The 27,791-nt window shown below is 35.0% G+C and overlaps 1 protein-coding gene across 1 annotated transcript; it reads right to left on the reverse strand.

Moving 5' to 3' along the window:
* Positions 1-27,791, reverse strand: LOC142221130 (uncharacterized). Its single transcript, XM_075290688.1, has 12 exons — positions 26,742-27,791; positions 26,318-26,681; positions 20,182-20,261; positions 19,775-20,116; positions 16,591-16,795; positions 15,171-16,527; positions 14,883-15,106; positions 14,573-14,818; positions 14,283-14,457; positions 9,388-9,615; positions 9,115-9,246; positions 1-1,110 (listed from the first exon to the last, which is right to left on the reverse strand). Exons 1-12 carry the CDS (start codon positions 27,673-27,675, stop codon positions 928-930), a joined length of 4,470 nt encoding a protein of 1,489 aa, XP_075146803.1. The 5' UTR covers positions 27,676-27,791; the 3' UTR covers positions 1-927.

Raw genomic sequence — 27,791 nt, forward strand, 5'->3', positions numbered from 1 at the left:
TTTAAAAATGTTATTGTTTTCTTACCCTTAAATATATTCCTAATTAATAAGAAATTTTGAATACTACGAAAAAGTTCGCGTACACCAATTGGGCGGTATTTGTAAAAATTTCCTCAACATTGTCCAAATTTTCAATAATGACGAATGAAGTGGGTCTATATGAATAGGGGTTCTAAAAAAACATAAAAAGAAATATGGGGAGAGACAGAGAGAAGAGAGAGATAGATAGGTAAGAAGATGATTTCACGCATGTATCATGAATAAGGGATAATCGCAAACAAAAAAAAAAATAATAAACATCCAATATCATGCATTTCTCTCTACGGCAGTGTAATAGCGGAAATAAAGATGAACATCATTTTTGTATTTGATTGTTTCAAGCTCAACTTAAAAATATTCATTTAATATACAATTCTTATATCAAGTCAATTCTTGTCATTCCATAATTTTTGCTTTACAAACATTGTGCATTTGGAAAACCCGTAAAAAAATTGTGCATAAAAAATTCCTTTTTGGTAAAAAATTGTCTCAAGTTATTTTATGTTCTATTTTTGCTATTGCTATAAATGTTCTTGGTTTTTATATTAAAAAAAACTGTTTTTTGTGCTATGTATTTCAAAATTTGTTATTATGGTATTCTTGTTATTCAACTGTTTCACTTTCAGTATCTTTAATTATATTGGAATAAAAAATTGTAACTTTTTTCATTCACCCTTACTACAGGGACTAGAATCGTTTTCGGTTAATTTTGTTTTGCTAAATCTTCTGGTTATTGGTCTATTGACTTAAATCTATATTATCTTAGATTTCTTTTAGTTGTTAGTATTTATTTTAGTTTAAACTTTTTATATTTTGTGGTTTATTTTATTTTCTTACAATAAAAACAAATTATTTTTAAAAGTCTTTGAAATTAGTTTTTTGGTCATCTTACGCTTCTTGAGTTTTGTTATTGCTCGCCGATGCCGTCTGTTGTTTTGAGTAATCCAAGCCCTGTAGTATACTGTGGTTTAGTGTGGCCAATGGTGTTGAAGTGATTCCATCACGTAAAGCCAATTGATAGGCTACTTCAAATGCTTGTCCAATTGTTAATATAATGTCCGAGGCCAAATCCTAAGGGATATACAAAGAACGGTTTGTTAAGTGATCATGATTTAAGAGGGTTTTATACCCTTCACCATAAGTTTATTATTCTGTTTGAAGTTAAATATAAGAGACTTCGGAGGACAATAATGATAGATTTATGTTGGGACTATATATAATTATGATATGGACCAGTGTTTCCATGCAAGTTAGAGATCATAAACTAACGTCACGTACACTGAAACAAATATTGTCGTGAGGCCAAAGATTTCATGTCCTTAAAATACAAATGCAAATTTTGCTTAGCATAGAAGACGCATTTCTCTAATATAAAGTTTTTTTCCTTGTCCAAAAATCGATAAACTTTTTAATGAAGTCGGATTGTCTTTATAATTTAGTGATTTCACTTAAAAATGGATATCTTAACATGAAAGAAAAAATTTTTCGGCTAAGGTCAACTTGACTTTAATAATTCGGAAAAATTCTTTAAAATTATTGAAATTGTCTTTAAATTTGTTGCCTTTTTGCATCTTGAATAATAAGAAAATTTATTAAGTTTTTAATTAAAATATTAATTACACTAATTAACAGTTCAATTTAATAAAAAAAATATGTCCAATTAAATAGAAACTAATAAATTATATTCGGAAATAATTAGTTTCATGCACTGAAAAAAAAACCATGTCCGGTTCCAAAGATTTTGTCTTCACACTAATGATTTTGGTATTGATTCCGAGCCAAAGAAACGGATAATTGAAGTAATGGTACTTTAAAGACAGAATTGTCTTTTAAATTTAAGTTTTGCGTACTTGATTCTAGGCAGCAAATTTTAATATATCGGTCCATAATTATTTATAGCCTCCATATAAACCGATCCCCAGATTTGGCTTGCGGAGCCTCTAAGAGAAGCTAATTTCATCCGATGCGGCTGAAATGTGGTACATGGTGTTGGTATATGGTCTTTAACAACCATGCAAAAATTGGTCCATATCGGTCCATAATTATATATAGCCCCCATATAAACCGATCCCCCAATTGGCTTACGGAGCCTCTAAGATAAGAAAATTTCATCCCATCCGGCTGAAATTTGGTATATGGTGTAAGTATATGGTCTCTAACAACCATGCAAAAATTGGTCCACATCGGTCCATAATTATATATAGCCCCCATATACACCGATCCTCAGATTTGACCTCAGGAGCCCTTTGGAAGAGCAAAATTCATTCGATCCGGTTGAAATTTGGTACGTGGTGTTAGTATATGGTCTCTAACAACCATGCAAAAATTGGTCCATATCGGTCAATAATTCTATGTAGCCCCTATTTAAAGTTTAAATAGGGGCTACATAGAATTATTGACCGATATGGACCAATTTTTGCATGGTTGTTAGAGACCATATACTAACACCACGTACCAAATTTCAACCGGATCGAATGAATTTTGCTCTTCCAAGGGGCTCCTGAGGTCAAATCTGGGGATCGGTTTAAATTTTAAACCGATCCCCAGATGTGACGTGCGGAGCTCTTGGAGGACCAAAATTCATCCGATCCGGTTGAAATTTGGTACGTTGTGAAATTTGGTACATTGCGCTAGTATATAGCCGCTAACAACCACGCCAAACATAGTCCATATCGGTCTATACACCCTCAAAAAAAAAATCGCTTCTCTAACATATGTTCCAAACATATTTTGCAGGAAGCACATATATTATTGGATACCGCCGAAACATTAATATGTTTGTTTTATGTGAGCATATTATATGTTTGGAAGCATTTTGAGTCCAAAAATAGTATATGCTTGGAAGAATTCCCCAAAGAAGATTGTGTTCATTCCCTCACATATTTTTAACTTCCACGAAATTTTTGAGTTCTTCGCATCTTTATTTTCTGTAATACAAATATGCTGTTTTTTTTCAAATGTCTATTTTCTTGGTTCCGAATGTCTATTCTCTTTATTCCGAATACTCAATCTACTATTCAAATTAAATAATACTTAGACTTAAGCATACCAAATTTTTGGCCATATTATAAAACAGTTTTCCGAAACAACATACAAGCGGTTTCACAGAAATTTCTCTCATTTCATTCTCTCGCTGTGTTATGTTGATATCTTTTTATTCAACCCTCCCTGTTTCCATCTCTATTTCTTTCTCTATACTAACTCTCTCTCTCTCTCTCTCTGTCGCTCTCTGAATAAAGTATCACAACATATATATGTTTACTCGAAATTTGTAAATTTATATATGTTTACATTCACGCATATTATTTTTATGAAACATTCATGCCCCAAGCATAATATATTCTAACATATTAACATATGTGTCCCAAACATTTTGTGTTGGTTTAGGAACATTACATGTTTGCACTTAAATATATTGTGTTTAAAAATTGTGCACGAAACACATTTTGTTTATATCGGAACATATGAAAAACATATTTTTCTAACAGTGTAGTTATGTATTGCCGATCACCAAAAAAATCTACCAAAATTTTATTTCTATAGAAAATTTTGTCAAAATTTTATTTCTATAGAAAATTTTGTCAAAATTTTATTTCTATAGAAAATGTTGTCAAAATTTTATTACAATACAAAATTTTTTCAAGATTTCATTTCTATAGAATAGAAAATTTTGTCAAAATTTTATTTCTATAGAAAATTTTGCCAAACTGAACTATATACGTATTTAACTGGCCTTTTTTGTGTAATATATACCCCGTATGGGCTAACTTACAATTGAGAAGACGGTGGTAAGAAATTTTAAGATACCTTGCCATCGGCAAGTGTTACCGCAACACAAGTATTTCGATTGTGGATGACAGTCTTTAGTACAAGTTTCTATGCAATCCATGGTGGAGGGTACATACGATTCGGCCTGGCCGAACTTACGGCCGTATATACTTGTTTCATATAAAAAATAGTCTTTAAAATAAATTTTTGAAAGGCAGCTCTAATTTTTGAAAGCTTTTTGGTTTTATAGACAAGATCGAAAGTAAGGATGATTTCATTAATATTGACAAATTTTTGAGATTTTTTAAAGAAAGCTGCCCTCGATGAAATTTTCTTTTATGTGAAGATACCCATGTTAAAGTCGAATCACTCAAATCTATGAAGGAAACACCTCCAATGAAATGGTTATCAGCTTTTGGCAGAGTAAAAAATATTTCTATCATAGAAATTTATGTTCTATCCCAGTCCAGGGATCCTCCTTACACTGAAAAAAATATTGTCGTGAAGTCAAAGATTTCATGTCTTTAAAATACGAATTCAATTTTTGCTTAGCATAGAAGACGCATTTCTCTAATATAAAGTTTTGTTCCTTGTCCAAAGGTCGATAAACTTTTCAATGAAGTCGTATTGTCCTTATAATTGAGTGATTTGACTTAAAAATGGGTATCATAACATGAATGAAAAAATGGTTGGGCTAAGGTCAACTTGACTTTAATAATTCAGAAAATTTTTTTTTAAACTTAATGAAATTGTCTTTAAATTTGTTGTCATTGTGCATCTTGACTACAAAGCAAAAGTCGTTCAAAAATAGGACATGTTTTTCAAAACTTTCTTTTAAAGAAGTATTTTACTTGAAACATAGCATAATTTGTACTGGAAGTCGAGTATTAATTTGAAAAATAAAGTTGTCATTAACTCGTTTTTAAAGGACTATGATAGCATATGAAGAAAAAAGCTGAGAAAGCGAAAAATTAAAATTTGCTTCCTAGAAGCAAGTACACAAAATCCAAATTTAAAAGACAATTGTGTCTTAAAAGTATCCTTACGCTTCTTTGGCTCGGAATCAATACCAAATTTTTTAAAGTAAAGACAAAATCTTTGTAACTAGGAATGCTTTTTTTCAGTGTAATTTTGCTTCCACTTCCTATGAAGTTATTTTGGATCAGTCTTAGAAAATGCGTCATTCTGTGGTTTTTAGTCAACATTTAAATTTTGGATACTTAAATGTCACAAAAAGGAAAAGAAAATCTATAAACAAGGTTGAATAGTGAAACAAGCATATACAGCACTAAGTTCGGCCGGGCCGAATCTTATGTACCCTCCACCATGGATTGCGTAGAAACTTCTACGAAAGACTGTCATCCACAAATTGCATCTCACATGGTTGTTAAATATCATATACTACCACCACGTACCAAATTTCAACCAGATCAGATGAATTTTGCTTCTCCAAAAGGCACCGGAGGTCAAATCTGGGGATCGGTTTATATGGGAGCTATATATTACTATGGACTGATAGGAACCAATTCCTGCATGGTTGTTGGATACCCTATACTAACACCACGTACCAAATTTAAACCGATTGGGAAGAATTTTTCTTTTCCAAGGTGTTCCGGAGGTCAAATCTGGTTTATATGGGGCCTATATATAATTATGGACCGATATCGACCAATTTTTGCATGGGTGTTTGAGGCCATATATTAACATCACGTACCAAATTTCAACTGAATCAGATAAATTTTGGTCTTCCAAGAGGCTCCGGAGGTCAAATCTGGTGGTCGGTTTATATGGGGGCTGTATATAATTATGGACCGATATGGCAATTTTTCATGGTTGTTAGAGACCATATACTAACACCATGTACCAAATTTCAGCCGGATCGGATGAAATTTGCTTCTCTTAGAGGCTCCGCAAGCCAAATCGGGGGATCGGTTTATATGGGGGCTATATATAATTATGGACCGATTTGAACCAATTTTTGCATGGTTGTTAGAGACCATATACTAACACCATGTACCAAATTTCAGCCGGATCGGATGAAATTTGCTTCTCTTAGAGGCCTCGCAAGCCAAATTTGGGGGTCCGTTTATATGGGGGCTATACGTAAAAGTGGACCGATATGGCCCATTTGCAATACCATCCGACCTACATCAATAACAACTACTTGTGCCAAGATTCAAGTCGATAGCTTGTTTCGTTCGGAAGTTAGCGTGATTTCAACAGACGGACGGACGGACATGCTTAGATCGACTCAGAATTTCACCACGACCCAGAATATATATACTTTATGAGGTCTTACGGCAATATTTCGATGTGTTACAAACAGAATGACAATGTTAATATACTCCCCATCCTATGGTGGAGGGCATAAAAAGTAAAAATAAACAAGTATATACGGCCGTAAGTTCGGCCAGGCCTAAGCTTAAGTACCCTCCATCATGGATTGCGTAGAAACTTCTTCTAAACACTGCCATCCAGAATCGAATTACTTAAGTTGCGGTAACGCTTGCCGATGGCAAGGTGTCTTAAAACCTCCTAACACCATCTTCTAAATTGTATGTAAGTCCATACGTGGTATATATTAAATCAAAAAAGATCGATCCAATACGTATATAATTCAGTTTGACAAAGTAGACATACAATTTTGACAACATTTTCTACAGAAATAACATTTTCTATAGAAATAAAAATTTTGACAACATTTTCTATAGAAAGAAAATTTTGACAAAAATTTCTACAGAAATAAAATTTTAACAAAATTTTCTATAGAAATAAACTTTTGACAAAATTTTCTATAGAAATAAAATCTTGGTAGATTATTTTTGGCTCGAGTGGCAACCATGATTATGAACCGAATAAAATTTGAACAAAATCTTCTATAGAAATAAAATTTTGACAAAATTTTCTATAGAAATAAAATTTTTGGTAGATTATTTTTGGCTCTAGTGGCAACCATGATTATGAACCGATATGGACCAATTTTTGTGTGATTGGACCAATTTTGGTATGGTTGTTAGCGACCATATACTAACACCACGTTCCTAATTTGAACCGGATCGGATGAATTTTGCTCCTCCAAGAGGCTCCGGAGGTCAAATCTGGAGAACGATTTATATGGGGGCTATATATAATTATGGACCGATATGGACCAATTCTGGCACGGTTGTTAAAGATCGTATACTAACACCATGTTCCAAATTACAACCGGATTGGATGAAATTTGCTTCTCTTGGAGACTTCGCAAGACAAATCTGGGGATCTGTTTATATGGGGCTATATATAATTATGGACCGATATGGACCAATTTTTGCATAGTTGTTAGAGACCATATACCAACATCATGTACCAAATTTCAGCCGGATCGGATGAAATTTTCTTCTCTTTGAGGCTCCGCAAGCCAAATCTGGGGATCGGTTTATATGGGGGCTATATATAAATATGGACCGATGTGAACCAATTTTTGCACGGTTGTTAGAAACCATATACCAACACCATGTACTAAATTTCAGCCGGATCGGATGAAATTTGCTTCTCTTTTAGGCTCGGCAAGCCAAATCTGGGGATCGGTTTATATGGGGGCTATATATAATTATGGACCGATGTGGACCAATTTTTGCATGGTTATTAGAGACCATATACCAACACTATATACCAAATTTCAGCCGGATCGGATGAAATATGCTTCTATTAGAGGCTCCACAAGCCAAATCTGAGGGTCCCTTTATATGGGGGCTATACGTAAAAGTGGACCGATATGGCCCATTTTCAATACCATTCGACCTACATCGATAACAACTACTTGTGCCAAGTTTCAAGTCGATAGCTTGTTTTGTTCGGAAGTTAGCGTGATTTCAACAGACGGACATGCTTAATTCGACTCAGAATTTCACCACGTCCCAGAATATATATACTTTATGGGGTCTTAGAGCAATATTTCGATGTGTTACAAACGGAATGACAAAGTTAATATACCCCCATCCTATGATGGAGGGTATAAAAAGTAAAAGTAAGTTGACTTTTTCACATCCAAGAAAGTTCTTTTGCGAAAATTTTGCAAATTACGAGAATTTTAAATTTTTTGTTGAATTTAAATGGTGTATAACATAAAAAAATAATATATTAGAAAAATATTAGGTAAACAATTCACCATTTGTGAGATTTGAACCTGTGAACTTTATTTTTTCATTCATACTAAAAAAGAACATCTCGAAAAGTAATTAGAATGTTGTGCCTTGTGTCTCTGGTGGGATGTTTTTGAAATTGTAAAAATTAGACAATATTATATTGTTATAAAAATAAAAAGTGAAATTGGTGAAAAAATTTGTTTTTCCGTTTTTTAATTTCTTCATTCCAATGAACTTCCAAAGCACAATTTCTAAAGCAATGCAAACAATCCAAAAACGGAGTACTTCCGTCATATGACAAGCTCATGTAAAATTCATCGGAGATGATCTAAGTTTGCACTATTTCCATATCATAGATTGACGAACCAAAGTACGCAAAAACGACATACATACATCTTTCTCTGTGATATTTTTTAGTGTAGCAATTTCATTAATATCAGTATCCCAGCAAAAAATGGAGCACTATTTCGGCAGGATTGGAAGGGAGAGAGGCAGTACCAACTGCTTACAAAACAACCGAATCATCGTTGATTTTTGTGGGCGATGTCGCGATTTAGAGCAGCTTCTACATAGCGCTGATATAATTGCTCATTTTCATAGAAATATTGCTCAGATGTGATATATAATCTTGATTGTTGGCATGAAGGAAAGCAGCACTACCTTCCATGCATCTATACTGCATGAATTGGTTGCAATAACGTAAACGAATGATCATAAACCAGTTTGATTACTCGTTTACGTTATTGCTACCGATTCATGCAGTGTGGAGGTACTGCCTATTTTATTGTATACCAAAAAACGCAACTAAACTCTTACTGCTGCAGTATTTTTTACTGGGATCTCATCTGATTCCTTTGAAAGGAAATAGAGTGCATTCTTCGACTAAATTTTTGAAAAGTCATATATGATGTTGCGAATGCAGCATTGGATTCACATTATACTAAGGATTTTGGTTGTTTAATTTATATTAAAAGGAAATTCAATTAAATTATTACATTATTATTGACCAAATTAAAAATGGGGCATTTGTAATTAATTTGTTAACCAGAAGTCTCTTAGGCATGTACATTTTCAATGTTTGATTTCAAGTCTTCAAGCATGGCCAGACAGACAAGATATATCAATCTTTGAGACTCTCCCTTCTCAAACATTCCTAGAAGCAATTGTCTTTGCAATAACTTACCAAACTTTCAACATAGAACACGTGACAGTAGTGGACATCATTCTCCTTGGTTATGTAGGCGAAATGTCTTAAATCATCAGAATCTTGACAAGCACAATTTATATTCTGGATCTCATGTTCACAAATGGTGTTCTGAAAAAAAAAAACAGAAAACAAAAAACTAAGTTAAAAAAAAATCGAAAAACACACAAATTTTGTGGTGTCATTCATTTGTGGCGTCAGTGATTATTGTATGCGGCACCACTCTGGTTTGCCATTCGGTCACTCCCTTACCTTGGTATTTACATCCAAAAATTCAACACCATGATGTGAGATGGCCAGAGCGACTAGTATGCGTTTCTGTTTGTTGAATGATTGATTGCGAGCAGCATTGCTCTCAGACTGGGAAGACATTAACATATTGGTAGCTGTGGTATGTTGGGCGTCTTGTTTCAGTTTTTGTATGGATTTTCGCGTCGATTCGGTGCCGCGTAATTCCTTCACAACCGTTGAGCCTAAATACTAAGAAAATACACAAAAACAAAATTGAGGAAAAAGACAATGAAATGCATGACATTTTAAATTCACGTTGTTAAATAATTTGTAATAATGATTTATTGCTAAACTTATTAGATTAGTAAGGTCCACTAAATGTGGCTTGTCCACAGGAGATTTCCTTGGATTTTGAGGGCGGAATTTCCTAAATAGAGTGATGATACTGTGGACTGAAAAAGAGTTTACGTTTTGCGTTTATTGCAATCAGCGATTTGTATTTGGGTCAATAGTTTTAATAAATCTCTAAAAAAGGATTATATTGTCAACGTGTCACACGAATGGAAGCAGATGTAATGAAGTGATATGTATGATGTGAATGTAAAATGGAGCTATGAAATATTGCATACACCACGTAGAAAGTTCACTCTTCTATCGTTTTTAATGTTACCGCCTAATGGGAAAGCAAGCAAGTCAGAAACTAAAATTACCACGATATTACTTAAGTTCTAGTTATGTATTTTTATACACACCACCATAGTTTGTTATTCTGTTTGTAACACATCGAAATATCGTTTTCCGACTATATAATATATATATATATATATATATATATATATATATATATATATATATATATATATATATATATATATATATATATATATATATATATATATATATATATATATATATATATATATATATATATATATATATATATATATATATATATATATATATATATATATATATATATATATATATATATATATATATATATATTCTTGATCAGGGAGAAATTCTAAGACAATATATGCATGTCCGTCTGTCTGTCTGTTGTAATCACGCTACAGCCTTCAATATTCTAGGACCACAAATAGGTGTGGCGAAAATGGGGCGTATCGGTCCATCTTTTGGTAAGGCCCCCATATAGACCGATCTCCCGATTTTATTTCTTGGGCTTCTAGAAACTGTATTTAATATCCGATTTGCCTGAAATTGAAAATCTAGAGTTATTTCGGAATCACAAAAAGGTGTGTCGAAAATGGGGTGTATCGGTCCATGTTTGGGTATAGCTCCCATATAGTCCGATCTCCCGATTTTACTTTTTGGGCTTCTAGAATCTGTATTTACTATACGATTTGCCTGAAATTTGAAATCTAGAGATATTCTAAGACCACGAAAGGGTGTGGCGAAAATGAGGCGTATCGGTCCATCTCTTGGTATAGTCCCCATATAAACCGATGTCCCGATTTTACTTCTTGAGCTTCTAGAGACTGTGTTTACTATCCGATTTGCCTGAAATTGAAAATCTAGAGCTATGTCGGCCCATGTTTGGGTGTAGCCCCCATATAGACCGATCTCCCGATTTTACTTCTTCAGCTTCTAGAAACCATAGTTTTTATCCGATTTGTCTGGAATTGGAAATTTAGAGGTAGTTTAGGACCACAAATAGATGTGTCGAAAATTGTGTGTATCGGTCCACGTTTTGGTATAGCCCCAATATAGACCGATCTCTCAATGGTATTTCTTGGGCTTCTAGAAACCGTAGTTTTTATCCGATTTTTCTGAAATTGGAAATTTAGAGGCATTTTAAGACCACAAATAGGTGTGTCGAAAATGGTGTGTATCGGTCTATGTTTTGGTATAGCCCCCATATAGACCGATCTCCCGATTTTACTTCTTGGGCTTCTAAAAACTGTATTTACTATCCGATTTGCCTGGAATTGAACATCTAGAGGTATTTGAAGACCATAAATTGATGTGTCGCAAATGGGGGGTATCGGTCGTTGTTTTGGTGTAGCCCCATAGAGACCGATCTCCTTAATTTATTTCTTGGACTTTTAAAATCCGTAGTTTTTGTTTTGGTATAGCCCCCATATAGACTGATCTCCCGACTATACTTCTTGGGCTTCTAGAATTCGTAGTTTTTACCCAATTTGTCTGAAATTGGAAGTCTAGAGGTATTTGAGGACCATTAAGAGGTGTATCGAAAATGGTGAGTATTGGTCCATGTTTTGGTATAGCCCCCATATAGACCTATTTTATAGGACTTCTAGAATCCGGCTGCCCTCAAAACGGTCAGCTGAATATGATGTGTGTCGAATCAAAAATCTGTATCGCATTTATTTTTACCTGTCCATTTTATAAGGCATCGATTGGAGGTGTGCACGGGAGTAATATTGTTCTCACGCACATTCACGACAGAGAAATGTTATTCACGTACACTCACGCACGATATTTTTTGGTAGGATTCACGCTCACGCACGCTCACGAAAATAATGTTTGTACTCATGCACACTCACGTGAGTAATATTTTACTCACGCTTACGCACACTCACGACTGAAAAATCTTACCCACGCACCATATTGTTTGGTAGGACTCACGCTCACACACACTCACGAAAAGAAAATTTGTAGTCACGCACGAAAATGTCGTGACTCACGAAAAATACCGTGACTCACGAAAAATATCGCGACTCACGAAAAATGTCGTGACTCACGAAAATTATTTTGAGTAATTTACTTAGCGACGTGTCTGAAAACACTCTTAAAATCCCAGGTGTCACTAAAATTGTAAATGAATTTAACTCTTAAGCGTTTTATGTTGGTGAGCTGTATTATTTTCGTGAGCGTAAATCTTTACTCACGCACACTCACGAATATTTTCGTGACGCACGCTCACGCACGACTGTTTGGTTTGTTAATCACGCTCACGCTCACGCACACTCACGCTGTTGTCATGAGCGTGACTCACGCGTGAGTCACGACAATTTCGTGTCACGTGTACACCTCTAGTTGGATGACATTTGCTCGTCCTTGAGGCTCCAGATATCAAATTTTGGGTGTACCTTTATATGAAGGTTATAGGTTATACCTAAAATTGGTTCGATATGATCCATTTGCTATATCGTTCGACCTACATGTACTTGTGCCAAGTTTCAGGTCGATAGCTTGCTACGATTGGAAGCTAGACATATTTCCACAGACGGGCGGACATCGACTCAGAATTTCACCACGGCCCAGAATATATACGCTTTACGAATTCTAAGAGCCAGAACCAAAAGTAAGTCATAGGTTATGGGTTTTATCTCAGTTTTAAGTTCGCAACAAAACCTCCATTCATATCATGTTCTTATACCCTCCACCATAAGATAGGCTATACTAACTTTGTCATTCCGTTTGTAAGTTGTTGTTATTGACGTAGGTCGGATGGTATTACAAATGGGCCGTATCCGACCACTTTTAGGTATAGCCCCTATATAAATCGACCCCCAGAGTTGTCTTGCGCATACTCTTGGAAGAGTGAATTTCATCTGATCCAGTTGAAATTTGGCCCTCTGAAAATTGGTTCACTTCAGTTCATAATTATTTGTTGACTCCTTTATATAAAACGAACAAGAACTAAAGAGGCTTATATAGGTCTTTATTCTGCCTTTTTTATTTAACATAGATTCCATATGGACTAACATAAAAAATTAGGAGACTAAGGTTTAATATTCATTGCATCTATAACTGTTACCACAACTCAATTAATTTGATTGGGGATGACAGGTTTTAATAGAATATTGTACACAATCCATAGTGGAGGGTATATAAAAATCGGCCGAAGACCTCCGTTTTGTTTTCGGCCGATTTTTATATATTCTGAACCGATGACAGATCCATATTCTAGCGTACATTTTACGTCATAATCTGCTCAGAAAATTCTTTAGACTACGTTTTGATAAATCAAAGTGAACTATTCTCTTTGTTTATCATCAAACGATGTTGCATAAAATTCAGTCTCGGATCTAAAAGTATTCCTAGATCAAAAAATTGGTCAACATACATTAGATCGGTCTCTATGTCTACGATTATAAAATTACATATCTTTAAACATAAATATATTTAGTTGCATCCGATTTACATCACATCTTCTACTAAAGTCATCCAAATCTAATTCCGATCGCAAGGATATATGAGAATGATAAATACCAGCACCAAAGTGGCTATCTTGGGGAACACCTGAAGTAAAATTAATTTGCATCAAAACGATATCTCAAAATTTAACTTCTTGCACACGTTCAGTTTAATAAGACTTTATTCGTTTAATAAAAGATAGCCAAAAACATATTTTCAATAGTTTCAGTAATGAAAGTTTATGAGCGAATTTATCAAAACTACATCTTGACCAGTTTAGTGATTGCGCTATGTATTGCAATGTCCCTGTAGTTGGACACCTAATGTCTACTACCAGATTTGAATAAAGGTAAAATATACGATTGTTTCAAAAGATTTGCGATATACCGATTTCGGAACTTTTAAATAAATTACACATTGTTTCAAAATAATAAGAGGAATTCCATCTGCAGCAGGTTAATAAGAATATCTTTAGGGATTTAAAGTTTTGAAAAAAACGTTATCAGTTCGCAAACATGCTGCTGAAATCAGTTTTGTTATCTTCCACCATTGATCCTCTCTTTACCCACAGTAATTGAAAATTCCCTCACGATTGTGAAGACAATTTGTACACGCAGAGCCGGAATATTATCAACTCGAACATATTTTTTTGTCGAAAAAATTACATGGTATCGATAAACATGTAGCATGTGCAAAAACATGTTTGAGGTGATCATATTGCTTTTCAGCATATTCTTTCTGTGGGTGTATAGATACTTGAATAATTTTAACTTAGGTTTGAGGTTACTTACATAAACTTCATATTTTATTTGATCATTGAGCAAATCATTTGATGAATGACGCCATTTTGTGCGTAAATTATCAGGTAGTCCTAAAAGCAATTCCGAAGGTGCACGAATCTCTAAGGATTGGGTTGATGTAGGAGTTTGTTGGGCCGCCTTTTGGGTTGGTGGTTGAGGAGCAGGTCTGAAAATGGAGTAAACAACAATGTAAGTTAAATCCAGTTTATTACATATGTGATGCTCTTCATCGATTTGGACTCAATATCTACTGGATTGTATATTCCGAAATGTTTACCAACCTATTTTTGCGATAGCCTGTAATGGATTGTCTCTGACCACCACCACCACTGGAAGTAGGAATTTTATTGGTCTCATTATTTTCACCCAAAGGAGTTTTGGCTGATTTGGGTTCACGCATTTGTTTGATGAACGCAATGGATTGCAGAATGCGCCTACGGTGACCAAGTTTGTTTATTTCCAAGACAGTTTGGAGCTCCACATCCCAGACTCCACAAACACTATCCAAGGTATTGTAGAGATGTTTGCTATAAAATACAAAACACAAAAAAACTTCAATAAAAGATCATGAATTACTGGAATTGAACTTACTTGAAAGATTCAATGTATTGGGGCAATTGTATGGTATTGAGCCATTGATTTAGGGAAGCTACACCTTTCAATTCCCCATTGGTTTTATTTTCCTGTTGGTTCTTAGGTGCCACTTGTGAAGGAAATTCTGCTTTGGGTAGGGTAGAGGCAAATCGTAGTAACTTTGCACCATCATTTTTGGAAATATTCATGGCTTCCAGGTCACTTTCCTCCAAAACACCATTCTGTGAAGAAGATCAAGAAATTTTAGCACTTTACCGTTTTCGATCCCTCATCTGTAGGACTTACCATAAATTTGTAATTATCATAACCATGTTCCAACAACTTTTTCTCCAATGGCCCTAGGCCAGCTCTACGTAAACGGCTCACCAACTCCTGGCGTTCTACAGGAACTTCACTATCATCAAAATCCAAATCATTTGTTGGTGATATATCCGAATTGAGAATACTACTGCCAAATGATTCCAAAATTTCGGAAATCTTTTTACGGGCCTCTTCGGCATTGAAAGGACTTAGGATACTACTCTCATGCGAGGTTGTAGAAGTTGAGTTATTGTTCGTCATGGAACTATCCTCATTGGAACTTTCTGTAGCGGGTTGAGAAGATGTTTGTGTTGTCTGTGACTGTTCTTCATTGGAGGAGCTATTAATGGAACTCTGATGACTAAGGATGTCATTGGCCGCTGGTTTAGGTGTGGCATCCTTGATTTCAGTCATTGTCGTTTGGGAATTGGTATTTTTGGGAATGTTATTTTCAACCACAGTTTTAGGTTCATTCAACTCTTCGTATAGATCATCCGAGTCATTGGTCATTTCATGATCCAAATCCAATGCATTCGTTGTCTCAATCGTTGTCACCGTTGTTTGATCTTCTTGCGAGGGTATTTGTGGTCCTGGGGTCTTAAAGAGCCTTCTCTCTGGTATTATGGGTTTGGCGGGTATTGGTGGCCTTGGTTTCTGGGCCATTTGTTCAGTGATACTACTATGGGCTGTAGTGGAAATTCCCCGTTTCTTGTGTATGGTAGCATAAACAGGCACCTGTGTTTGCGGAGGCAGTTGCTGTTGTGGTCGCGGAGGAGGCAGTTGAACTTGAGGTGGGTTAATTTTCGAGACTTTGTTAACTGTTGCATAAGCAGGCTCTACTTTCTGCTGTTTATTATTGGTATTCGAGGAGCCCTTGAGCAGGCCAGCCAATGGCTGATCGCCCACAAATTCTTCGACATTATCGGTGGAACCACTATGATCCGAAAGCGATATACTTGAACTCAGAGAAGCCATTGATCCCCGAGCTGCTCTAGATCCTATAGTAGAATAGATGTTCGAAGAAATTGCATCGAGATTTGCTGCATTGGGCTGTATATAAGCGTAATCATAATGCGAAGTGGGTTTCGCATTGGAATTAATTTGCCTCAGGGGTGAGGTTCCCATATCGATTAGAAGTTGTTGTTGTTTCTGCAATTGTAATAAAGCCGATCGTCGTTTATATTCCTGGCTCAGAGGTCTTATACGTTCATGGATAACTTTCTCAGCATGACTTGACGATGGTGGAGGATGATCGGGCGTTGGTGGTTGCTTATAGTTTGTGGGACTTTGTGGAATTTGCGATCCATTATCAACATCACCATTATCACCTAACGTTATGGAACTGGGGAAATAGTGAACTAGTGTTAGTTGAATCTGACAATTCCAATTTAATTGGAATACTTACTAGCTATTACGATTTCTCTTCAATTTGCGATTTGGATTATATGATTTCAATGTGGGATTATCACTGTTTAGCGTTTCGTTTGTAGTATTATTTAAATTTCTAGGTGCTGGTTTTGGTCTCTTCATGGAATTTGTTATATCCTGATTGGAATTTGGCACTAGATTTTCAATATCTCCTGTGTGATGGCGTTTCTCTAGCATATCGGCTGTAAGGAAAGAAAAGAGGAGGGAGAGTTTTAAACAACATTTCCAAGATTGCTTTGAGACACGTATAAAAATCAAAACGAAAACATATGAGACTTGCTTCCCCAGGAGATTCAATAAGTATCATATGAGAGCCTTTGTGGACCGTTATGGCCTATTTGTAGTACGCGTTTAACTATTTCAATAACATCTACTTTAAAATAAAGAATTTTTTTAAGGAAAGTTCACAATCTTTGCTCCATCGCTTTTTGCTTTCTCCGCCAGTAATCTAAAGCTATATGCCTTTAAAATACGTTTACGTCTCATACAAAATTCAGGAAATTCTCACACAAGAGGTGTTTGATTGATTCCATCATGACAGTTTATGCAGTAGTAACTATACTTCACGCCAATAGATTTTGCAAACTCTATCTATCAGGCATCCACCCGTCAATGCAGATATCAGGAGTTGTATTTGACATCTATAACACATTAGCAACTAGATCGTTTATCGGTTTAAGTTAAGATGGACCCTTATTTCTTTGGTGTCGTTGCAACCCTAGCAATTATCTCATCGGACTTCTCACGCAGTATGAGCTTGAAACGGAATAAGGATCCCCTGGAATATGTAAGGTAACTCCTAGCCTTGCTAACTCACCCGCTTCGCAGTTCCCCGGTATGTTCCTTTGTCCAGGCAAACATATTAGGTGAATATTGTACTCCTAAGCCATCTCGTTGAGAGATTTGCGGCTGTCGTTTTCAAGTTAAGGAACGCAGAGTCCAAGGATTTTATTGCAGGTTGACTGTAATGCTAACACTTGTTGGGCCATTGCTTCACAGCCAATTTGCCACTTCTTTTATTCCTAATATTACAGCCTGAAAAATACTACAGTAAATAGGAATTTTTTTAGCTATTCCAGGTTTTTAGAATATTCGGAGTATATTGTCCATCCAATTGGAAGCCATCGGTGTAGACATGTATATAATGTTTATTCCCCGGGATCTGTGTGCATCACTTCTCACAGATGTTTCAAATTTCTTGTCGAAAGGAGGTGTCGCAAGAACGCAATCTACACCCAAGAAAAAAAAAAACGTTTGGATAACGTGTACCGAAAAGGTTTTTTTTGTTAGAATTTTTTGAATTCCTTCGAAAATTTTTATTTTTTCAATAAAAAAATTATTTTTGAACCAACAATACAGTCCATTTCGTTTATATCAAGATCTGTTCTTTCCTGACTTTAAGTCTTTAATGAGACACATTTTACAGTTTCATAGTAAAAATTTAATATAGTAGTATGTAATGTTGAACACCTTTTCGGATTCTTCCGAACATATATTATGTAGCCAAAAAAATAAACAAACAAAAAACATACCAGGACCCTTGGTATGCAAGTCGGATGTAGCAACCGCTGCTCCACGATGCCCAATTAAATGTATGTTTCTGTAAAATTAAATTTGTTTAATCGGCTCGTGGGCGCCGCAAACTATGCTATATAAATATAACTTATAACGATAATTGTCTATTGATGACAATAACAGCTACGTAGCTCAGTGGATAGTGTGTTGGCGTACAGATTGCATGGACCGCGGTTCGATTCTCCGTCCAGGCGAAAGGTAAAATTAAAAACAAAAAATTATAAAATCGAATAATTTCTTCTTTGTTTGTATTACAGAAAAAGGTGCTAAGAACTAAACACACTCGTGGAAGTGAGAAATATGTGAGGGAAAATGCAATTAGCCAGAAAAGATTTTTTTTTGAGTTAGTCTTTATGAAATTGTTTTTACATCCTGGAAAAGAATAAACGTTTATCACAAAAAGTATACACTTTTCTTCCAAATAAACTTCCTTACAGCGAAAAGCAAATGAGAAACGATCTTTGTCTGTCTAAAATTTCGTTTGGGCGGAAAGAAATATTTGTTTTGCGTGTACTCAGATTGGTACATTATTTTGAGAAACGAAATATGACGGTGCGTTGTTTCAGACCCTAGAGATAGGTGAGGTGTAATAGCAGCCCCATATTTCAAGCCCACGTACACTATTCAGATTGTCCTTACTTTAACATTTTTGGTATTGATTCCGAGCCAAAGAGGCAAGGACTACCCTTTAAATTTGGTTTTGTGTACTTGCTTCTAGGAAGCAAATCTTAGTTTTTTGTTTTTTCAGCATTTTTTTTCTTCATATGCTATCAAAGTACTTTAATAACGGGTTAAAGACAACTTTATTTTTCAAATTCAGACTCGACTTCCAGTAGAAATTATGCTATGTTTCCAGTAAAAAACATCTTTAAAATAAAGTGTTGAAAAACATGTCCTATTTTTGAACGAATTTTTGCTGTGTAGTCAAGATGCAAAAAGACAACAAATTTAAAGACAATTCCATTAATTTTAAAGAATATTTCTGAATTATTAAAGTTGACCTCAAAATGTTTTTCTTTTATGATATGATACTCATTTTTAAGTCAAATCACTTAATTATAAGGACATAACGACTTCATTGAAAAGTTTATCGACTTTTGGACAAGGAAAACAATTCGTCTTCTACGCTAAGCAAAGTTTGCATTCGTATTTTAAAGACATGTAATCTTTGGCCTCACGACAAAATTTTTTGCAGTGTGGGAATAGCTTTGTTGATATTCAGCAAAAAGTGAATAATATTATTCCTAATTTTAATTTTATTTATCCCAGATTTTAAGATAATAGCTTCCTATAAAATGCTTTAATTAAAAATGAGGTTTTTGCCGGAATCAATATCGAAATCCTTAATGGAAGGAAAAAAAAAAATAAAAAATCTATGGATCCAAGTAAACTTGTGTTTATGTGCAAACTCTTAGGTCAACTTACAGACACGTTGATCTGACTAAAAATCATGACATGGCCAATGGAATATAATCTTGAAAATCACACATTTTCCTAGCAAACAATAGTGATTTTCAATGTTAAGAATTCTCTACACAATGATTGCGGATAGTTTATAAGATAATCAAGAAAACAATTTAACTTACTGCTCGAACTTAATGATATTCCTGCTGCAGATCTCGTTGTTTCTCTTGCACTGGCAAATAGTCGACTTCCACGTTGTCGCTCAGACAATTGTGATTCATCGAAACTCATGCCACCCACACTACCATGACTCTGATGCGAAAAAGGACTATCATTCGAAGGACTCCGTGCTTGACGACGACCATGGGTTCCCTGCTGCTGATGATTGGGTGATGTGTAGCTAAAAGGTTGTCCACTATTGGTGGGTGAGACAGAGAGATTACGGCGTGGTGGTTTCTTAGGTGGAGCTGCAGGACCAAAACTGCTCATAATGGGTGTTTGACCAACGAAACTGGAAACTCCACCTACAGGGCCAAAAATGAACGGGGATTATATAAAGATAATTTATAAAGTTTGTTGTAATAAATACCTGTTGAACATCTTGATCTGGGCGATACGGAAGATGGTTCAAAACTACTCATAGAAGAAGAGGGACTGACACCTATGTCACTGTTAGGTAGAGAAAAGGAAAAATAGTTAAGTTGCAGGAAAAGTAATTTCTAATGTAATTAAAAGTTTGTATGAAGTTATTTCCTTAATTTAATTATAAGATTATTACTAAAGCAAACCAATATATGTTCTATCGTCTTTAAAATAAAGGGTTAAAAGAAATATCATATTTTTGAATGTTTGTTTGCTTTTGTAGTCAAAATAAAAAGATTTAACAAACTTAAAGTCAGTTTCTTTAAGTTTGAAGAATTTTTCAGAATTATTAAATCCACGTTGACCTTAGTCAAACAAAATTTTCTTCAATGTAAAGATACCCATTTTTAAGTCGAAGCACTTAACTATAAGGACAACAGGACTTCATAGAAAAGTTTGTAGACTTTATGACAAGGAAACAAACCTTATATCAGCGAAATATGTCTTCTATGCTAAGCACAATTAGCATTCGTATTTTAAGCACAATAAAACTTTGGCCACTATTTTTTCAGTGTAGCATTAAATCTACTCTGAACAAACTTTTGATCTATTATAAAAGATTATGTACCCTAAATTTTAGGACACTCAATTTACAAAATATTGAGGACAAATTGTTTTAAAATAAAGAAGTTGTATTTATTTTTCATTAAATTTAAATTTGAAATGTGCGCCTCTCCCTTAAAGTCGTAAATAAGGCAAATTTTCCTTAAAGTAATGAAAAGAATTTTTGATTTTAAGAAATAATATTGAATCTTTAAATTTAAGATAAAACGCTACAAATCTATGCTAAAACTTATTTAGTTTTCTAAATTTTTTTATACCCTACATCATAGGATGGGGGTATATTAACTTTGTCATTCCGTTTGTAACACATCGAAATATTGCTCTAAGACCCCATAAAGTATATATATTCTGGGTCGTGGTGAAATTCTGAGTCGATCTAAGCATGTCGGTCCGTCCGTCCGTCCGTCTGTTGAAATCACGATAACTTCCGAACGAAACAAGCTATCGACTTGAAACTTGGCACAAGTAGTTGTTATCGATGTAGGTCGTCCGTCCGTCTGTTGAAATCACGATAACTTCCGAACGAAACAAGCTATCGACTTGAAACTTGGCACAAGTAGTTGTTATCGATGTAGGTCGGATGGTATTGAAAATGGGCCATATCGGTCTACTTTTACGTATAGCCCCCATATAAAGGGACCCTCAGATTTGGCTTGTAGAGCCTCTAACAGAAGCATATTTCATCCGATCCGGCTGAAATTTGGTATATGGTGTTGGTATATGGTCTCTAACAACCATGCAAAAATTGGTCCATATCGGTCCACTTTTACGTATAGCCTCCATATTAACGGACCCCCAAATTTGGCTTGCGATTGCTCTAAAAGAAGCAAATTTCATCCGATCAGGCTGAAATTTGGTACATGGTGTTGGTATATGGTCTCTAACAACCATGCGAATATTGGTCCATATCGGTTCACTTTTACGTATAGCCCCCATATAAACGGACCCCCAAATTTGGCTTGCGATTGCTCTAAGAGAAGCAAATTTCATCCGATCCGGCTGAAATTTGGTACATGCTGTTAGTATATGGTCTCTACCAACCATGCAAAAATTGGTCCACATCGGTCCATAATTATATATAGCCCCTATATAAACCGATCCCCAGATTTGGCTTGCGGAGCCTAAAAGAGAAGCAAATTTCATCCGATCCGGCTGAAATTTGGTACATGATGTTGGTATATGGTCTCTAACAACCATGCAAAAATTGGTTCATATCGGTCCATAATTATATATAGCCCCCATAAACCGATCCCCAGATTTATCTTGTGGAGCCTCTAACAGAACCATATTTCATCCGATCCGGCTGAAATTTGGTACATGGTGTTGGTATATGGTCTCTAACAACCGTGCAAAAATTGGTCCACATCGGTCCATAATTATATATAGCCCCCATATAAACCGATCGCCAGATTTGGCTTGCGGAGCCTAAAGGAGAAGCAAATTTCATCCGATCCGGCTGAAATCTGGTATATGGTGTTGGTATATGGTCTCTAACAACCATGCAAAAATTGGTCCACATCGGTCTATAATTATATATAGCCCCCATATAAACCGATCTCCAGATTTGGCTTGCAAAGCCTCAAAGAGAGGCAAATTGCATCCGATCCGGCTGAAATTTGGTACATGGTATTGGTATATGGTCTCTACCAACCATGCAAAAATTGGTCCACATCGGTTCATAATTATATATAGCCCCCATATAAAACGATCCCCAGATTTGGCTTGCGAAGTCTCCAAGAGAAGCAAATTTCATCCAATCCGGTTGTAATTTGGAACATGGTGTTAGTATATGATCTTTAACAACCGTGCCAGAATTGGTCCATATCGGTCCATAATTATATATAGCCCCCATATAAAGCGTTCTCCAGATTTGACCTCCGGAGCCTCTTGGAGGAGCAAAATTCATCCGATCCGGTTCAAATTAGGAACGTGGTGTTAGTATATGGTCGCTAACAACCATACCAAAATTGGTCCAATCACACAAAAATTGGTCCATATCGGTCCATAATCATGGTTGCCACTAGAGCCAAAAATAATCTACCAAAATTTTTTTCTATAGAAAATTTTGTCAAAATTTTATTTCTATAGAAAATTTTGTCAAAATTTGATTTCTAGAGAAAATTTTGTTAAAATTTTATTCGGTTCATAATCATGGTTGCCACTCGAGCCAAAAATAATCTACCAAGATTTTATTTCTATAGAAAATTTTGTCAAAAGTTTATTTCTATAGAAAATTTTGTTAAAATTTTATTTCTCTAGAAAATTTTCTCAAAATTTTCTTTCTATAGAAAATTTTGTCATACAATTTAGAAGATGGTGTTAGGAGGATTTAAGATGCCTTGCCATCGGCAAGCGTTACCGCAACTTAAGTAATTCGATTGTGGATGGCAGTGTTTAGAAGAAGTTTCTACGCAATCCATGATAGAGGGTACATAAGCTTCGGCCTGGCCGAACTTACGGCCGTATATACTTGTTTTATTTTAAAGAAGCCGCATCTGTGGCTCAGTAACAAAATCTTTAATACGATTTTTTAGTGTAGGCTCTACAAAATTATGTTAGGATATAGATCGCCATTATCGAACGTGCATTCTTTGTTTGCGATGTATGTAGAAAGCTATTCATGTACAAATAAATGCCAATTTAAAAATTCAAATTATAAAAAGTACTTCAAAATAAAAAATGTTTTTTTAATTAACAAAAAAAAACTCCAAATCAAATATGCAAAATCCTTAAAATAAAATTAAGCCTATATTTGAAACATTTTTCTTTTATCTAAAAACTCGATATATTTTTTTAAATCGAATCAGTTTTTCTTTGCATTAAGGAAAATTGGCCTTACTTCAAGGACATATTTCAGTAACGGAAATAGGCAAATTTTAAATTTATATAAATTTACCCTATTTTTAATTTTAATTTTTAAAGTTAAGATTACAAAATTTCTTTGATTTAAATATTTTTTATTTAAAAAAAAATGTATTTAATAATATGTACATTTTTTCCTTAAATTTGGGTCTCATAATCTTTTATATTAGCTCAAGAATTTGTATCCGTATATACGGCCGTAAGTTCGGCCAGGCCGAATTTTATGTACCCTCCACCATGGATTGCATAGAAACTTGTACTAAAGACTGTCATCCACAATCGAATTACTTGTGTTGCGGTCACATTTGCCGATGGTAAGGTATCTTCAAACTTCTTAACAGCGTCTTCTCAACTGTAAGTTAGTCCATACGGGGTGTATATTAAACAAAAATAAAAAAGGCCGATTAAATACGTATATAATTCAGTTTGCCAAAATTTTCTATAGACATAAAATTTTGACAAAATTTTCTATAGAAATAAAATTTTGACAAAATTTTCTATAGAAATAAAACCTTGACAAAATTTTGTATACTAATAAAATTTTGAAAAAATTTTCTAGAGAAATAAAAGTGTGGTAGATTTTTTTGGGGATCGGCTATATATAACCAAGTTTGCCATGGTTGTTAGCGGCCATATACTAGCGCAATGTACCAAATTTCACAACGTACCAAATTTCAGCCGGATCAGATGAAATTTGCTTCTCCTAGAGGCTCCGCAAGCCAAATCGGAGGTTCAGTTTATATGGGGGTATATATAATTATTGACCGATGTGGACCAATTTTTGCGTAGTTGCTAGAGAACATGTACTTACACCATGTACCACAATTTCAGCCCTATTGAATAAAATTTTCTTCTCTTAGAGGCCAAATCGGGGGATCGGTTTACATGGGAGCTATATATAATTATGGACCGATGTGGACCACTTTTTGCATAGTTATGAGAGATCATAGGCTGACACCATGTACAAAATTTCTGCCGGATCGAGTGAAATTTGCTTCTCTTAGAGGCTCCGCAATCCAAATCTGGGGATCGGTTTATATGGGGGCTATATATAATTATGGACCGATTTGGACCATTTTTTGCATGCTTTTTAGAGACCATATACTAACACTATGTACCAAATTTCAGCCGGATCGGATAAAATTTTCTTCTCTTATAGGATCCCCAAGCCAAATTATATATAGCCTATCTCCAAAAATAATCTACCAAAATTTTATTTCTATAGTAAAATTTTATTACTATAGAAAATTTTGTCAAAATTTTATTACTATAGACAATTTTGTCAAGATTTTGTTTCTATAGAAAATTTTGTCAAAATGTTATTTCTATAAAAAATTTGGTCAAAATTTTTTTACTATACAAACTTTTGTCAAGATTTTATTTCTACACTGAAAAAACAGTGAACCCACCAGGAAGAAAACTTTTGATTAATTTTAGAAAATTTTGAATATTTTTAGAAATTTTTAACTGAACAGTACTACAAGCGCTGACATCACACCGATATCACAAAAATAAGTTAATATTTTTCGACAAATTCAAGAAAATTTATTAGACGTAGATAAGTTTTTTCACTTGTTAAAGAAAATTTTTTACTTTGAAGGAAAAAATTGGAGTTGAAAATTGCAAGAATGTCTTTAGTGACATACGAAGTTCATGATGGACGCCTTTGTAGTAAAATTTACAAATTAAAAGAAATAATGAACTATTTTGTGAGGAATACGAATTTAGTAAATCTGTATGCTTAATTTGTGTAAAATTTTTCCCGTTGTTTATTTAGTTCATTTATCTAACGTACGCAAAAACATATTGGAGTAAAGGAATCTTTCTCCAAACATAGTAATTGTATGAACTAAAATATAGTTAAATTGGCTTTAGTGAAATAGAGAGTTCACTTTTTTTAAGTGTATACAAAATTTTGTCAAATTTTATTGCAATAGAAAATTTTGTCAAAATTGTATTGTTATAGGAAATTTTTGTCAAACTGAATTATTTACGTATTTAATCGGCCTTTTTTATTTAATATATACTCCGTATGGACTAACTTACAATTGAGAACACGGTGTTAAGAAGTTTTAAGATACCTTGCCATCGGAAAGTGTTAAAGCAAACCCAAGTAATTCGATTGTGGATGACAGTCTTTAGTACAAGTTTCTATGCAATCCATGGTGGTGGGTGCATAAGATTCGGCCTGGCCGAACTTACGGCCGTATATACTTGTTTATGATGCATTCTAACGCTTGCCTGAAACGCTTGATCTCAAATATTTCCAAAAAATCGCAATTTTACTAGAATGGATTTAGTAGCATTACTTTTCGACAAAATTTTAATAATTTGTATTATTTTAGTAATTCTTACTCTGTTTTTAACCTATTTGAAAAAAAAAGTTAAAAGTACCCATTAAAAATATGACAAAAAGCGAGTTATAAAAAATTGAATTAAAATTAAACTTCCTGAGTAGTTAAGATAAAGAACATCTTTGGGAGGACATTTTGCTTTTAAAGTTGTGACTTTACAAGTACTTTGAAATCTTTTTTGCTGGGTAGTTATATGTTTTAGAACCTATTCATTAGAACAACGAACTATTCATAGTATTTGTGTACCATTTCATTGATTTGCCCTTTATGATAATTTTATGCCTACTAAGTTCATGCACTCACTTCTGTGATGTATTCGATTGACTTCGCACGGGAGAATTTAGAGTGTCATGATAGAAACGATTCCCTCCTCCACCACCACCTCCTCCTGTTCCAGTACTGCTGGATGTTTCATCCAATTGCAAACCACTATCCAATGATTTACCACCACCATTGAAAGTGGCACCAGAACTAAATCTCTGTTTACTATACGAGGACTGTTGCATGGATAGTGAATGATTTAGGAGATGGTTATTCGAGTTGAAGTGATAATGGTTATTATGTTGTTGCTTCTGATGATGATTACGTTGCAGCGTAGTTGTGCTAGATTGCTGATGTCGATATATGACCTCATCCCCATCATCGGTATCCATTTGATTGCGGAAATCTGTAAGTAAACCAATAGATTAGAAATTTTGCAATTCTCCCCGCGCCCACTCCCACTTACTATTGATAACATCGATAATGTGCTTGGTAACATGTGGAGGAAATTCCTTTAATATATCCAAGACAGTTCGATCTTCAGCATCGGTGGCATTTAGATCTATACCAGATTTAAGTAAAGTTCGTACTACGGATTCCTTGCCGCACAGAGCGGCTTCATGCAATGCCGAACCCGATGGGGTTAAGAGATTAACATTCACTCCAGAATTTAGTAGAACTTCAACCACAGCCTTATGGCCATTACGACTGGCCAGGTGGAGACAAGTATGGGGAAATACACAACGTATAGGTGTCGCTGGCGAAGATGGCGATGGTGTGGACATTGATCCTGAATTTGGAAGTGGTGAGGAATGTCTTGATCTATTATTTCCTTGATTTTCTGTAGCCTGTACTGTGTATGGCGCCAACAATTCAGGATGAGCCCTTATTAAAATTTGTACCGCCTGCAAACGGCCATATTGACAGGCCAAATCCAATGGTGTCTCGCCTCGAGTATTTCTCATATTAGGATCAGCTTCATGGGCCAGCAGAATTGATAAAGCTCCTGTATGGCCATGTTGTGCAGCACAATGCAGAGGCGTCTCTTTTTCTATGGTCTGTAAATCAGGATTTGCAGGTCTATATGGATGTGTAAGCAGTAGTTTAACTATCTCTTCTTCTCCAGCCCATGAAGCCAAGTGTAGAGGCGATGATCCTCGCATATCCGGTAAATTTGGTGAGGCTTCATGATTTAATAGTAAACGCACAATGTCTGTATGCCCATTTAGGCAGGCATGATGTAAAGCCGAATAACCTCCACTATCTTGGACATTCACCCCAGTTCCCCTACGAAGACTGGCCAGTGGTCCTGCCCGTTTGGCTTTTTGGTTAAGTACTTTTTCGATGTGTGAGATGTTGCCATTGCGAGCTGCTTCTAAAAATTCCTGATCTTTACCCATTGTGAAGGTAGGTTATTCGTCGGTGCTCTAGCAGGAAGCCTCTAATGCTATGAAGGATGAGTTTGTGCGTTATTGGGAATGTGAGTGATTGGTGAGCGTCGTTATGAATGAGTACA

The sequence above is a fragment of the Haematobia irritans genome, chromosome 1 (assembly GCF_050003625.1).
Source record: "Haematobia irritans isolate KBUSLIRL chromosome 1, ASM5000362v1, whole genome shotgun sequence".
In the NCBI taxonomy this organism is placed as follows: Eukaryota; Metazoa; Arthropoda; class Insecta; order Diptera; family Muscidae; genus Haematobia; species Haematobia irritans.